This window comes from Haplochromis burtoni, unplaced genomic scaffold, assembly GCF_018398535.1.
Source record: "Haplochromis burtoni strain Fernald_Lab_line unplaced genomic scaffold, NCSU_Asbu1 Contig_35, whole genome shotgun sequence".
In the NCBI taxonomy this organism is placed as follows: domain Eukaryota; kingdom Metazoa; phylum Chordata; class Actinopteri; order Cichliformes; family Cichlidae; genus Haplochromis; species Haplochromis burtoni.
This window is the reverse complement of record NW_024582396.1, coordinates 1,827,821-1,843,503: the sequence shown is the minus strand read 5'-3', so window position 1 is coordinate 1,843,503 and position 15,683 is coordinate 1,827,821. Positions and strand designations below refer to the sequence as shown.

Below are 15,683 nucleotides of genomic sequence, written 5' to 3'. Positions count from 1 at the left end.
CCAAATGCAGTTAGACAGCCCCCTCTGCTTATCATCTTACACCCCCCCACACCCGCCAAATCCAGCCAGCCAGTGCCTTTGCGTTTCCATGACAACAGCCTGAAACTATTATATCATCAGTAAGAAGGGAGCAGCGGTGGAATTTTGCACTCATGCTCACAAACTCTAACAATTTTTGCACCCACTTCCCAAAATGCTTCCCCATCCCCTGCTGAAGCCTTTGCTACACAAGGTTTTCTTTTTTAGGAGATGTGGCATCATTACCTGGTAGGAGTAGGTTTTGGGGAGCATTGTCCTGCCAGGTGAAACCTTACTTTAAGGAGGCTCGGCGCATTCACTGAAGTGTCCCTCAATTTGGGATTAACAGCAGAGATGAAGCCAACACATGAGTGCCAAAGTCTGCAGATCATTTGCTGTCAACTTTTTCTAACACAGAGAAATCTTTGGAGAGTAATTATGCAAAAAATCTGTTTTAATGTATCTTTTGGATATTTTAAAACTGAGTGAGTTGCAATTCAGCATTAAGGCAGAAATACTTGTGTTTATACAGTCTTGAACCAACATTTAAGAGCATCTGAAAAATGGCAAACAAATCATATTTTGCATGGTTGGATCTTAACAAGGTTCCAAGTAGAGCTTCAACATGCAACAAGAAGAAATGGGAGTGAGACAGAACATTTTTTAAGCATGTAATTTATTGAAAACAGCGCTTAAACTCAAACAAGCTGTTTTACAGCTGATCAAAAGTTTAGGACCACATGCCTTTAAAAGGCCAAACCTGTGCAAAAATGTGGATTCATTGTCATTTCTGTCAGGTAGTCACACTGTCATGACGTTCTGGTGTTAAAGGCAAAAAAAACATTCCCTTTTCGAGCGTGGTTGATAAACACAGCACGCCATCTCTGCTGAGGTGGGACGCAGTAAGACAGTCATTGGGAATTTCTTTAAATGGTTTTCAATGTTACTGGCATGACAAGCAGATCCCACCTGAGATGTTTTCTATGCGCCACAGTGGAGGGGGCGCCATAATGGTCTGGGGTGCTTTTTTCTTCAGTGGAACAATGGAGCTTCACGAGATGCCAAAAGGCCACTGGCTATGTCTAGATGTTACAGAGAGCATCCCTCATGACTGAGGGCCCTCATCTGTGTGGTAACAACTGGGTTTTTCAACAGGACAACGCTACAGTACACAATCCCCGCAGGACAAGGGACTTCTTCCCGGAGAATAACCTCACTCTTTTGGACCATCCTGCGTGTTCCCCTGATCTAAATCCAATTGAGAACCTTTCGGGATGGACGGCAAGGGAAGTTTACAAAAATGGACAACAGTTCCAGACAGCAGACGCCCTTCGTGCGTCCGTCTTCACCACTTAGAGAAATGTTCCCACTCACCTCATGAAAATGCTTGCATCAAGCATGCTGCAAATTTTTTGAAGTGATCAACAATGACGGTGGAGCTACTCATTACTGAGTTCGTGTTTGGAACTTTGATTTCTGTTTTGGGGGGTTTATGAGGTTTTTTTTGAGGGTGTGGCCCTAAACCTTTGATCAGCTGTAACACAGCCTGTTTCAGTTTAAACATTGTTTTCAATAAACTGCTCTTGGAGCCTTGTTAAGATCCAACCGTGCAAAATATGATTTTTTGCCATTTTTCAGGTGGTCTTAGGGTGCCTGGAAAATAATATCGTATTAACATGTTGACATGGCAAGAGTGCATAACCTCAGACAGATATACACACGTTATTCAGCTTGAACTAACTAGACGATTGAAAGTTACACTGACTTCGTAGTTCACAAAGTTATGATCCTAGTCATTTTGCAGAAAGAACAGGCAGAAATTCCCATTATTTCATCCACAATATGACTTTCTTAGGATTTGAAGTGTGCAGTCAGTAGAGGAAGCATTGCATTCATGCAGACACTGCCATGTAGCTCGACTGGGCTCGACTGGATCAAGCAGCAACTTCTGGGTCTGAAAAGTGAAGCAAACATCAAAGTGGAAAAACTGCAGTTCTTCTAGTGGCCACTGGAGACTCCCATGTTAAAATGTCCAACTTACTGCCTGCTACAAAACACATTCTACCCTCCTCTAAATTCACCCTTCATAATAACCCAGAAATATTTTTATTTGGATGCTGTTAAAGCTCAAAGTTGGTGCTGTGACAATTTGTGCCACTTTCTATCTGCTAATTCCAGTCAGCGAGCTGAACCTGTCTGTCATTTTTGTGACACTGGGTTCATTTCAAACATTTTTAATGTAATTATTTGACAAATAACATGGCTGGCTGTGAAATTCTAGTATTTTTCAGTCTGTTACTTGCTAACTTAACTTATTAGCACTCCACACTCTCAGCCAAATGTGTTAGCATCTGAAAATTAAGTGAACATCCAGCTGTTGCTGCTGATTAGATCTGTGTAACTAAGCTATGCGTGTTATAGCTAATGATGGCATGAGATGAGCGAGGCAGTGGTCCAGAGCAGAAGTGGTGAAGGAACACAGTCACAGTTGGGGCAGAGACTTTCCTGGTTGCTTTTTTTATACTTCAGCGGCAGAGATTTCAAGAAGTCCCCAAAGACTTCAAGCTTTACTCCACCTTTCAAATTCCAGCTCCATGCTGGTTATAAATAAACATGAAAGATGGAGAAGGTGGGGGTAAAGATGGTGAGCGTGGACGTCCACTGGGATTTGTACAGTAGATGTTTGAAGGAGAGTTCCAGGCCAAGATATCAGCGCATGCCCTCACACTTCACCTCCTCTTTGCTATTTCCCTTTCTCTATAAATAACACACACACACGGTTTGTTAGTCAGTGCAAGGTCCTCAATGGTGCTGAAATCACGAGGCAGCCGAAAAATTTGAACATTTAGTAACAAATATATCTGATTGCTTCAATGGTTTGCCTTCTATTACAGCATATCTTCTATTACATGGCATCTGTAGACCAGTTTTCCAAATTTTTCTTTATTTTATTTTGTGCACGGCTCCAGAGATGGAAGTACTCTACTCTTGGCTCGGTGTTATGATCCCAAATATGATCATCTCAGGTTCCTGTTTAGAAGTTCTGTGTATTAAGAGCAGCCAATCAGGAGAAAGCTGGCTTCAAAGGAGGGGGAGGAGCTAAAACTGTTAATTCCACACAGGATAAAATGAGTGTCCCAGTATAGGATAAATAATGTTTATTTTTAACTTTGAATCATGCAAAGCTGCTCTAGCAAAGTGAGCAGAATCGCACCCCCAGTTATGTTGGGATAATTATATTGGAATAATTTACCTGATCCAAGCTTACTTACAGTGAACATGTGCAGACTTTAATGGATAAAACTCCAACTGTCCTTCCAGTCAGTATAAAGCAGCGTAATTACTACCATATGTTTGCAGAGGGTGATATCGCACCCACAGGGGTGATTAAGATACCCCTGACCCAAGCAGTCACATGATTGCAGACGTCTGTGTCTCTCTGCACAGAAGGGTGTTCTGAGCTTGTAAAGGTCAGTTTGAAAATCACTTTTTAGACCAAAGTTCTGCTTTCAAACCAAGAGTTGACTGAAGGTTCGTTCACATAGCATCCCATCTTCTTTTAATATCAGCCTGTAGACATCTGAGAAAATGTTGTTTTATTGTTTTTCTGATAGAGGATTCTAGCTGCTCAACAGTCCTGGGTCTTCTTTGCTGTATTTTTCATTTCATGATGCTCCAGATGTTGTCAGCTGGTTAAAGGTCTGGACTGCAGGGAGGCTTTTCCAGATGTGCAAGCTGCCAGTACCAAAGCCACTGATGCACCCCCCATCCCCACGCCCAGAGTGCTGATTACAAGCTGGGTTGTCTCTCTTCTTTGGATGATCTGATATCGTCGTGTTGGTGGAACAACATAGTAAATGTTGTTCCAGGAACAACATTGCAAGTGACCAATCACATTGTTGTGACGTTATTCTTTGGTGCGCCAAGCCATTCGTGCATTTATGAAATTCCAATGTTGCAAGGACAATATCAATTCTGCTTAGTGTTTATTAAAGGGTTAGGGTCAGGGTCCGTTGATCGGCAGACAGAGGTGGTTTCTCGCAGCTTAAGTGCAGTTTTTTGTTTTACGGCGGTTTTTCCCGAAGTCGCAAAAGTATGATGTCACAACATTCTGATTGGTCACTTGCAATGTTGATCTGGGAACAACACCAACACGACGATATTAGATCGTGCCTCTTCTTTAGTCCAGAGGATGCAGCTTTCATGTTTTTTATGTCAGTACATTTTAAAGGAGTGATCCTGAGTGCATGAAGTGATTCAAGATAAGATAACATAAATCTTTGTTAGTCCCACAAGTGGGAAATTTGCTAAATGTTTTACAGGCCCCAGCGAGATTTGAACTCACGACCCCTGGTTTACAAGACCAGTGCTCTAACCCCTGAGCTATGAAACCTTGACTCTTGGATCTGAGCCTGGCTTTCCCTGACAGAATCAAACCTGTTTTTAATGCAGCGCCACCCAAGGGCCCGAAAATAGCGAGCATCTTCATTTTCAACCTTGTACCTGGTGCACAGAGATTTCTCCACATTCTCTGAATATCTTGATGATGTATTTGTTGCCCCGTTCCAGCTTTTTTGAGACATTTTATTTCCATCAAATTATAAATGAGCCGTTCTATACCATGTGAATAAAATATGGGTTTATAAGAATTGCAAATCATTGCATTCTGTGTTGCTTTACATTTTCAACAGCATCCAGATGTTTTTTGGAACTGAGATTGTATTTTATATCGCTTATTGCAAAGATATCCTCTGTTTATAGAAGCAAACAAAATCTACTAGAATAATGGAATATGATACCAGGATGAAAAGATGAAGCTATGTAACAAGTGAAACATGTATCTCATAAACGTAAATTACTTGAAAGTATTTGTATATTCTAAAAATGGATATCTGGTAGTAATATTCTGATTGTGTGGTCGCAGGATCAGATTGTTATCAAATTTTAAAAACAAAGACTCATACAGTTGCTTTGTGCAGTAATATGAACACTGCCTTGCTGTGTAAGAGGGGACTTGATAAGCAGCTATTGTTTGTGCAAACGTCATCATTCGTCCACCTACGGTTCAGTTTCCCCCGTGATGTTGACAGAAATTTAACAGGAAAAGTAATGTCAGGGTTTGAAACATGTTTGCTGGGAATTGTACACGGTCAGCGGTTGCATTCAGTACCAACCATTACAGTGCTGGCTTCATTATTCCTTAAAGAGCCGTGTCTTAATTTAACAGCAGGTTTTTCACATTAAACCATCTCTTCTAGCTCCAAAAATATTTGGAGAGTAATGATGCACAGAATCAGCTTGTGTCAGTTTTGTTTCTTTTAAAACTTTGTGACCTGATTGAACATTAGTCGTGCATTCAGCTTATCTCAACTAACCACCACAAAATCATATTTATACTGGTCAGAAAATAATGCTGTTTTTGTGTTAACATGTTGGCCTGGCAAGAGTGCATAACCTTAGATAGATATGCAAAGGCAGATTATTTAACTAGAACTGACTACATGATTGAAGTTACACCGACTTCTTAGTTGACAAAGTTATCATGATCCCACTCATTTGTTTGCAGAAAGAACAGGCACAAATTCCCATTATTCCATCCACAACAACACTTTGTTTGGATTTGAAGTGTACAGTGTGCTGAGGAAAAAATGCATTCATGCTGATGGTGTAATGGAGCAACTGGGTGTGACTGAATCAGGCAGCAACTTCTGGGTCTGAAAAAGGAAGCAAACAGGGAGATGTCAACAACTGCAGTTCCTGTAATGGCCACTTGAGGCTCAGTAGCTACAGATGCTGGAGTCAGCGGCATGCAAGTATAACAGACAGATGTCCGATTACAGCTAGCTGGGCTGATATCTGCCCTCTAGACCAGTGGTTTTCAAACTGTGGTACACGTACCACTGGTGGTACTTGGGCTACATCTAGTGGTATGCAGGAAGTCTCCAGATTAAATAATACAGCATGTTCTGATGAGGGATTTCTGAAAAATTCAAACGTACAGCTCTGCTATCACTTCCAATATAAATGAAGACAGAAAACTAAACAGCAGTGACATTTGTAGGGTTACTGAAGTTGGGCTAGCTGGTATATAATGATGTGCTATGTGGTGGCTATCTATACAGCTATGTTAGCATAACAAAGTTTTTTCCACTCGATAAAAGTTAACTTGAGGGTTCCCGATGGTTAGGGACAAATGCAATCACATGGCAGGATGCTGTAAACGGACCAAACTTCAGTCAGGAGAACAACTGAGATAATCCATCCACAATACGAGGTTAGTCATTAATATACTGCTGCATGGGCTGGGCTGTAGTTGCGTAAGGTTTTAAAAACTGAGCTTTAAAATGAAGAGTGGTAATAAAAACAGGCCCATAGTGATCACTGACTGTTTTTATGGACTTGTTCATCTTAAACAGAACAAGATACAAAGCATTAAAACATGTTAAATACACAACAGCCTTAATGAATGCAGAGTAGATGGACCTGGAAGCATCAGGTCATTACTTAAAGACCGGATATCCCACCTGCTGTGAATGTTTTATTGCAGTACAGTTGGTACAGGCTTTGTACGTCTTTCATGTACAGTCTTTGCATTTGGCCGGTTAAACACTCAGGTAAATAAGTTACTGAAATATACAAGATATAAGAAAACAGCAGCTCTGATATGTTATTATAATCAATGCCACTTTTAATTAGGAACTCAGGATGGGCATAGGCTTTTAATTGTTGTTTACTTTAACTGCATCATTGTTTGCATCAAAATGAAGGAACAATTCAGTGCCTTTGCTTCCATGTTAGTAATAATGATTGAATCTACTCCTCTCCTAATGGTAACTTTAAAGGTCCATTTGTTTCATGTTACAATATGTGTGAGAGTAAAAACACTTAACATTTAAATATTAGCACTTTATTCATTCCTTTTATTTTCTTTCTTGAAACATAATATTTGATGATATTGTGTATGATATGAAGTTTTATGGGATTATGCTTTCCAAATATTTGTTTACTTAAAGGGGTTACGAGACATATGGATATATGACACAACCATGATGCATTACACAAGGAAGAACTGAAGAGGAGACAGTCTCTGCTGTCATTGCTGTTAGCAGAGAGGATCCAGAAGAAAGCTAGGAAGTGCAAATGAGAGTCTGTGCAGGGAGAAGATGGATATACTACGGTGCATCAGTCAGTGTGATATGCTTGTGTGCCTAAACATGTACAGTGTTTTATAAAGGAGAAGCCATGGTGCTGCAGAGTTCCAGCACAAGGAAACAAAGAGGAATCATGTTACATTGATTCAGAGCCCACAGTGGTTCCCTCCAAATTGCCTGGGAAATTAGACTGGCACGGGATGATGCAGGCAGGCAGGCAGCAGGCACGGAGCAGGAGAGGCAGAATGTGTCCCCAGCAAGCTGAAGCCTGATTGCTGATTGATACATTGACTGCCACTGATTGTGCATCACAAAGAAGAGGAGGAAAACCGGGATGATTGCAGAAAGGGAAACAATGAAAGTCCCTGTGCACTCGTGTGCTGTGATTCTATGTGTCTTGGGTGCGTACGAGTGTTCAGCTTGTGTGTCGGTGTGTGAATGTACCACAGAGAGCAGGGGTGGTTCAGTCCAAAGCACCCTCAGCAGCTGTTAAGGGTTCATCCCAGTGACCTCACTTACAACTGCACTAATTATCTGACCACCTCCATCACTTTTTTTCCCCTCTCATGCGTACAATTCACTTTTCCCGCTTTCGGAGTAGTCAGCTGAAGCCCTAAAGAAACACGGAGTGAGGTAACATCTCACGTCTTCCCACATCATTCCCCCACATGCCAGTATTACATGTATTTCTTTCCACTCTCCAAACATCATGCATAATGCACCGAACCTCAGCCTGCTTTCTGCAACGAGTACATCAAATGGCACTGCTAATGGCAAGCGTGCTGCCTAGCAGCCATGGCAGCGGCAGAGTGACTCGCTTCACCTTAAGTCCAGCACTCTGTTATTTGTTTCCACACTCTACATCAACGAGACACTCACACTGTTGCTATGGAGTTAGCGTTCAGGCAAGCAGACTTCACAGGCACGAGTGATGATTTTAATTAAACAGGTGTGTTGTTGTCACTGACGTGTCAAATTTCATTTTAGAAATCTTAAACACTTTGTAGTCATAACTTTGATAGATTACCCAGACTGTCATCTAATAGCTGTCAGATTAACAGAAAGCACCATTCACGAGCCTCATTCTCCTTTCGTGTTTGGGACCATTGTTTCTGCTTAAAGCAGGGGTGGCTAACTCCAGGCCTCGAGGGCCGGTGTCCTGCAGGTTTTAGTTGTGTCCTTGATAAAAACAGCTGATTTAAATGGCTAAACGACCTCCTTAACGTGTCTGGTAATGAACTAATCATTTGATTGTGAGTTGACCCAGGGTGATAGCTAAAACCTGCAGGACACCAGCCCTTGAGGTCTGGAGTTCCCCACCCCTGCTTTAGAGGGAATGGTCACTGCAAGTAAATGCGAAGCTGCTCCAATGGGAAGCTGTCTTGAGTAATTTCTGCCCTAATTGGACTCTTCCAAGATGATAGCTGCCCCATCTGTGGTCACGAGTGATGAGCATGTGACTGCATACATCATTACCTTCTTAGTCATCAAATCTCAACCAAATTAAACAGCTGTGGGAGATTTTTGGCCCCACACTTTTCTCCCCACAACCATCATCAAAACACCAAACGAGAGAAGATTGCTCATACAGGATTGAGGACCCAAAGATGAAAAAAACAACATATGAAAAAGTGAATGAACAAAACAAAAGGCAAGCCTTTATTTCAGCTGATAAAAAGTCCAAGTAACAAAGAGTACAAATGGATGATAACAGATACAGACACTGAGCAAAGGAACGCCAGGATTGCATTTACATGCACACTGAGGGCTAATGGGGACTGGATACAGCTGGGAGGAATGAGACACAGGTGCACACAATCAATACAATCACAGGGGAGGCAGTTCAGTTCAGTAAAGACCCTACAATAATACATACAGATAAACCCCAACAATCATATGACCCCCTATAAGCAAGCACTTTGGCGACGGTGGGAAGGAAAAACTCTCTTTTAACAGGACACAGAAGACAAACAACTGACAAAGTAAAACAGGAAGTAAGTAACGATAACTAAAAAGGAAAACTGACACGGAAATAACTTTAACATGGGGAAAGACTGAAGGAAAAACGTGAGGGATGTAATGAACTCTAATGGAAATAGTACCTGGAACTAGAACTAAAGACTAAAACTACAGAGGAAATACACAAAGACAAAAATATTTAATGATAAACACAATTTGAAATCCAAAAACTCAAAAGCCGAGGTCCGAGAACGAGGGCCACGACAGATGAGAGTGAGTGCACGTGCTGCAGGTACCTCTGCAGCCACGACTCTCGCCGCCGCTGGCGTGACCATTGTCCCAACTGCTCGTGTAGAGCACCGTTCACCTTAGAAGTTTCCAACTTTGACGTTTGATTTGAACCACTTTCTGATCATTTCAGTCCACAAAGTCGTGCTGCCCTTTACTTACTGTTGCTTTGCTTTTTAAAAGATACTCAAGGTTTATTTCCTTGCTTTGTGGCTGGTGTGTTAAATACCTCTGCCTGGCGTTCTTTTCATTTCACCCGGATCCAACTGTTACTGTCCCCCACCCTCATCGCCTAGCTTTTATGTGGGGACGTAACAGTGGGTCATTTCAACCTCAAACTTTTCATATTCGTGGCAGAGATTTGGGGGAGTGCAAGCTCCCAGCTCTAAAAGGAATTGTATATTACTTTGAAATTGCCTGAAAAGCACGACAGGATAAACATGACAACAGGCAAGAGGAAAAAATGTAAACGTTTGAGTTTGTGGTGACCTGTAAAAGAAAAACTTCACATTATTATACAGGATCTTAAATAAAACTGCTTTCCTATTAAATGATGAGAACTAATGAAAAGCTCTTGCACCTGGGTTGCGGCTGTAGATCACCATACTTGTGTGAAATCCTGATCTGTTTTTCATTCCTTATTCTTCACTTTTTTGTTTTCTTTCTGAAAATCTAGAAAAAAGATGCAGCACCCTTCCACTTATCCAAGTCTCACAATGCAGTGAGGAAATCAGGATCATCACAGTGACAGTCGCAGTTTTTCGAGGGTGGAGGTGGGTTTGGCGAGCAGCACGTTCATATAGCGGCGTATCGTGGCGAGCATGTGTTTGAGGTTTGGAGAGAGCCGGGTGCTGTGAAGTGGAACCTTTCAGTGCTGATGTTTTATAAAACACCTTGTTTACATGGAGGTTCAGCGGGTTCCTTGTGGGAGTGTGTGGTTCTGCATCACATCCGCACGTGTACTTATTACCTCTCGTGGGAAACTGAGCTTCGTGCTTCTCGGAAAAACAATTAGCTGTTTGGCTTTTATCCCCTGATGCTTCAGGAGAAATCGTTTTGATAGATTATTTCAGCATTTTGTCTTCAATTGTTTCATAATGAACTATTTCTGTTTTTCATTTGAGAAAGTTTGAATTCAGGCAGAAGTGTTGACTTCTTGTTCTTCTGCGTTTCCAGCCTGATTCCTGTCATAAGAGCTGTTTGTTGTTTCCCCTCACATACTCGCCTGGCATTTTCGTCTGGATTGAGTTGGAGCTCGCCGACACCGGCTTGTAATAGTAAATATTAAACACATCCAGCTGTCGCTGTAAGATGGCTGTCTGCTCTGCTGCTCTGCAGCCTCTGTAGCTTTTTACAGGCAGCTCTGCATTGTGTTCGACTTTAGAAGTCGTGGCAGTGGAACATAGTGCAGGCGAGGACTGGTGGCCACAGATATACTGTGGATACAAATAGGTCAACAAACAGGGGAACAGGCGCTTAGTATTCTACCCGCTCTTATTTCTTCTCTACAACATGAACATGAACGATTTTGCACTGAAATAACGCGTCATATAAGAGGAAGAGAAAACTACTCACCACGCTGGACTCTCATGTTTGTTCATTCTTTCACCTTTAGCCTGTCAGTGATGCAGAGGGCATCCCACTCTGTTCGAGCTGCTCTGTAAACATGGACAGTTAGACTTAGATGCTACACCTGTTACTGCTGTTCATTTTAACAACGCCTCATGACAGTCGCCATATTGGTCTGGTAGAGCTGGACCCCTTAATGCATTTAATTTTAAGGAGGCAGAAGTCTATACGCGAGTAGTTGACGAGACATTTAAATATTACTCCTCTTGCTAGTCTGTGCCAGAAATACTGCCTGGTTAAATGTAGTATTATTATGTTATTAATGTGCTAAGAGCTGGTACTTACAGTAGCGCCGGCCACTAAGATAGCAGATGGCAAAGTAAACAGATGACAGCCCTGCTAACCAGCGCTGTTCTGCAGCACTTTGATGGTGTATGTCAGCTTTAAGCTGTTGAGACATTTATCACTGAAAGTTATATGTGCCCACCATCGCGGCTACCTTCTAGTGTTGTCTTACTGGGATTACTGGGATCAGTGAGCAGACTCACACAGCCGTTGACTGGTTTCAAAGGTTTACTGAATAACGCAGGAATGAAGTGGGCCAATGGGAGCAGGGAGTGAGTGAGCGGATCAGGATCCAGGATGTGTACGGAGTATGGTAACACTTTGAGCTGATCACTCCCTGTAAAGTATTTCACATAACAGAGATGATTATATACATACGGAAGAGGATTAGGGCCACTGGAAAAGAATAAGAATTCTGACTTTAATTTCAGAATTCTGACTTTAATCTCAGAATTCTGAGAAAAAAGTCAGAATTCTTTTTCCCCAGTGGCCCTAATCCTCTTCCGTATATACAGGCTTGCTGTGGGATACTTTTGCATTTTCCAGTTTTAACACAAGCATCTGATGTCCTGTTGGATTTATTTAAACACTGGCTGAAATCATACTGTCAGGATTTCTGACCTCTGTTACCGTTACCCACACATCAATCCAAAACAGCCTGTTGGCTGTTATTATTCCAAAGCTGTTGCAAACCAGCCAATCACAAGTAGTTGAAACATTCTCGTGATTTTTTTATGTACTAATTTGTACATTTTCTCCATTATTATATTATCATCATATGCTGGAATGTAATGCAGTCTCTGGGATTCAAAACCAAACATGAATAAAATCTCATGAAAATACAGGACTGTGCTTTTTTACTTGACTCTTTGAAGCTAATCAGTAAAATATTTCTGATGTTTTGTGAGTTCTCGTCGCTTAGCACTTGATCTGTGCCTGATAGCTGTCCAACCTTCCCCTGTTATCGCCGAAATATGTAACGCATGTTAGCAGTGACTTCTGGTTTGTGTGGGTGGAGATGATGACAAGGATGACTCGACGCTTAAGGGGCGAGAAGGAGAGCTTCCTCGACTCTCGCCGGCACCCGAGTGCCGGTCACTCAGAGAGTCAGTGAGGAAGCCACAGAGAGGCGGTGGAATAACCCCTGCCACCTTTTAAGGCCAAACCCCCTCCTTTATGTTCTCTCTGTCTTTTCCTTGTGCTCACACACAGCTGATCCTCCGTTGTACTCACATTCTCAAGCTGAAAGATTGTGGTTAAACTCCCATCACCCTTTCTCTCTTCTTTGCTCTCCATCCCACTTGCTGTACCTTAAATATCCCCTGCTCTATTTTTACGATGCTCTCTCCTCTTTGCCCTCTCTTCGTCCTCCTACTGTTTTCCATTTCACTCTTCTCTCTGAGGTAGGGTACTCGTACGCAGTGCCTGGGAGGACACAGTTTGACAGTCGTCGCATGCTTGGTTTAAGTTTAAGTAACTCTCTGGAAGGGACCGAGTTTAAGCTTCTGCAGAGCATTGGAAACGTGTTCTGTGCACCATCCTCTGATAAAACCCACTGAGCGTTACTGTATGAAGTGTCCTGATCCTGGCTTTCTGTCTCTTGCAGCTCTGCACGAGTTCCCTACGGACCTGTTCACGAACAAAGAGAGGACAGAAGGAGCCGTGGCCTTGCATGTCCTGTGTGTAAGTTTGCCTTCACCAACACAGCTCTGCATCCGTTCCCCTGTATCCACGTTAGAGATTTTACTTACTCATCCAAAAATTCCCAGATGGTTTGTGCATCCAAAGCCTTCATTTTCATGAACACATGGAAACAAAATGTACATTGTTTTAGAAGACCCACTGAAAGGACTGCTCTACCAGTTGTCTAACCGATACTGCCTGAAAATGCTGAGGTTTAAAAAATTCAAGCTAAAAAGAAGAAAAACATCCATTTACATCTAAATTTGATTGAAAATATAAAGAACATCTCTCCTTTTCCACATTTCCACCAGCTCCTCAAACTGAGGCAGAAGTGCTAACCACTGGTGTAACTTTGCCATGCTAATAAACTAACTCAGGGTTAGTTCAAAGTCAGTCTCATATCAGCTGATGGCTTCTACACATCTGACTGCAAACTCTCATATAAGGCCCACAGTTTAAGCTGCTTTAGCCTGCTCACAGTTGCAGATGCACCTTTGCAAGCTGATTTGCAACCATCTCTGTCCCCGGTTCTCCTCCCAGAAAAGAGCCATGCCACCAAATATAAATCAAAGCAATTGGAAATATCTTTGGTGTTTGGATTACAGTATTCCAGACTGAGCTGCAGCTCAGTGCCAGCCGAGTCTTTTCCCATCCGGCAATTCAACAAGCAGACAGCCTTTGCAGTGGGACCCAGCAGAGGTCACCATGCGAGGCCCAAACTATGATGGGGCCTTTCTTTCATTGCTGTGGCGTGAGCGACAAAGCATGCAGAATGTTCGAGTACGTGATGATCCATGTTGCATTGTGCTGATGGTCTCTGAGGGGTTTCATCATAATGGAAGCTCCTGCAGCATCTCCGCAGGACTAAACAATGAAGCGTTTGCCGTGTCTCACTTTGCAGCCACCCTCTGAGCTGCTGCAGAATCTTTACTGGGATGCTTGGGTGTTTAGAAATCAGTGCAAAATAGCAGGTGAATATAAGCTCCATCTATTTTTTTAACCTTTAAAATAATGTTCAGTGTCCTTTCATAGCTGATGTCATTGTGCTTTTTTCTGTGTACAGCGGGAGGACAATCGTGCCCCGCAGCTGAGAATAAAACGCTGCTGTAACAGGCTGCCTTTAAAACAAAATAAGAAATGTTCAGACTGTGATTGTGTGTCTGAAGTATGACATGCAATTTATGCATTTGACTTACCCAAAGTGGGACAAAGTGGGTTTCCAGGAAGTTTTCGGATGGATTACTTTCCCGAGCCTGGGAATAGTAAATAGTCCTAACTCAAGGTGAGTTTACGAGGTTTTTCCAGACTTGGTCTCAACTTGGCCTTTCACCAAGCCTTGGATATCCTCTCAACATCCTACAGGAACCCGTCGAGCACTTAAACCCAGAAGTTTATTTGGATCTAGAAGAGTCTGTGAGCTGAGTATACAAAGATGCTCTTGTTTCCGTTTGCAACGTATTTGTAAAGACACGTGACAAAAAGTCCACATTTGCCCTGTTTGGCATTGACAACGAGTCCTTCAAAAAACAATTAGAGGCAAAAGTTTAGCTCTCCAAAGCTGGGCAGTCTCTTCTAATGTTGGCCTTAAACCAAGTGAGTCCGTTTTACAACCACAAATCCACTTCTCTCATTTGGTCACAAAACTCAGTCCAAGCTGTTTGCTATTTTTTTTTTCTTGGTTCAGTCTTTGACTTTATCATTATTAGTCTTTGAATTCATTACGTTCTGTTGAAAAAAGCAGCAGATCAACTCGAAACTTAAAATATATTAGAAAATGACTTTTATGAAAAGGAATCACAGCTAGAAGATGAGCCTGATGCCAAATTCTAGGTAAAAGGAGACCTTTTACCTTGCTCTGAGGAGCCACCGGTCACATGGCGATAAGACTCTTCAAAGTTTACCCAAAATGCATTTGTTGAGCTTTCTCCATTGAATGATCAGAGATCCAAGATGCCAGTGCTTGTTTCTGTTTCTCTACATCACGGGCATGAAAATGGCGCAGTTTATAGAGGTTATAGAGAAAAAGATTTGTTTCTAGATTGTTACACTTAGACTGGGTGTAAAATAGTCGTGGTTACAGTTTCGAAAAAGATTAAATATGTTTTTCAGCCCAGAAATTACAAGCTACACATGGATCTCTCCTGAAGTCACGAGTGATCATAGATGCTGGACAAACAATGCAAACTCAAAGGCCTTAAACTCGCCTTAGTCGTTGGCTGTGATTCACTTTGATATTTTCTTCAGTAGAAACTTTAAAAGCTCTGATTTTCCTGTGCTTGTGACTTTGTGAAACGCCCTGCGATCTCCTTCATTAACCATTTACCTGTTTAAAAATATGAAATATTGAGCATGAAGCTCAAATTGTGACATTTTGGAAAACATGCAGCTGCTCCTCTGTGCAGATACTCTCTGCACAGTGCTTGTAAATGCTGAAGTTAAATTTTATTCCAGGCCATCCTGCGACTCAGGTTGACCACAGAGGGATGCAGATTTAAACACTGCTGTCTTTTCCCTCACATTTCCGTGTGATGCAGCCATAAGTGAAGCTGAACTGGGAAAGCTATAATTGACCATGAGTATTTGTGGTTTTTAAAAATGGAAGCATGCTTTGTTCATGCTTCAGTTTAAAATTTTTTTTTGTTTTTTTTAATCGCAGTATCGTGCTCCCAA

At 42.0% G+C, this 15,683-nt stretch overlaps 1 protein-coding gene and 1 non-coding gene across 2 annotated transcripts in view; one reads left to right on the top strand and one right to left on the bottom strand.

Moving 5' to 3' along the window:
* Nucleotides 1–15,683, top strand: part of LOC102307382 (sodium/potassium/calcium exchanger 3) — a 68,043-nt gene that overhangs the window by 37,157 nt on the left and 15,203 nt on the right. Inside the window, exon 4 of the mRNA XM_042219610.1 lies at nt 12,937–13,013. Coding sequence (XP_042075544.1) covers nt 12,937–13,013 — 77 coding nt within the window. The remainder of the gene's footprint in view (nt 1–12,936; nt 13,014–15,683) is intronic.
* Nucleotides 4,339–4,411, bottom strand: trnat-ugu. The gene has a single exon. It is a non-coding gene; the product is annotated as a tRNA-Thr (tRNA).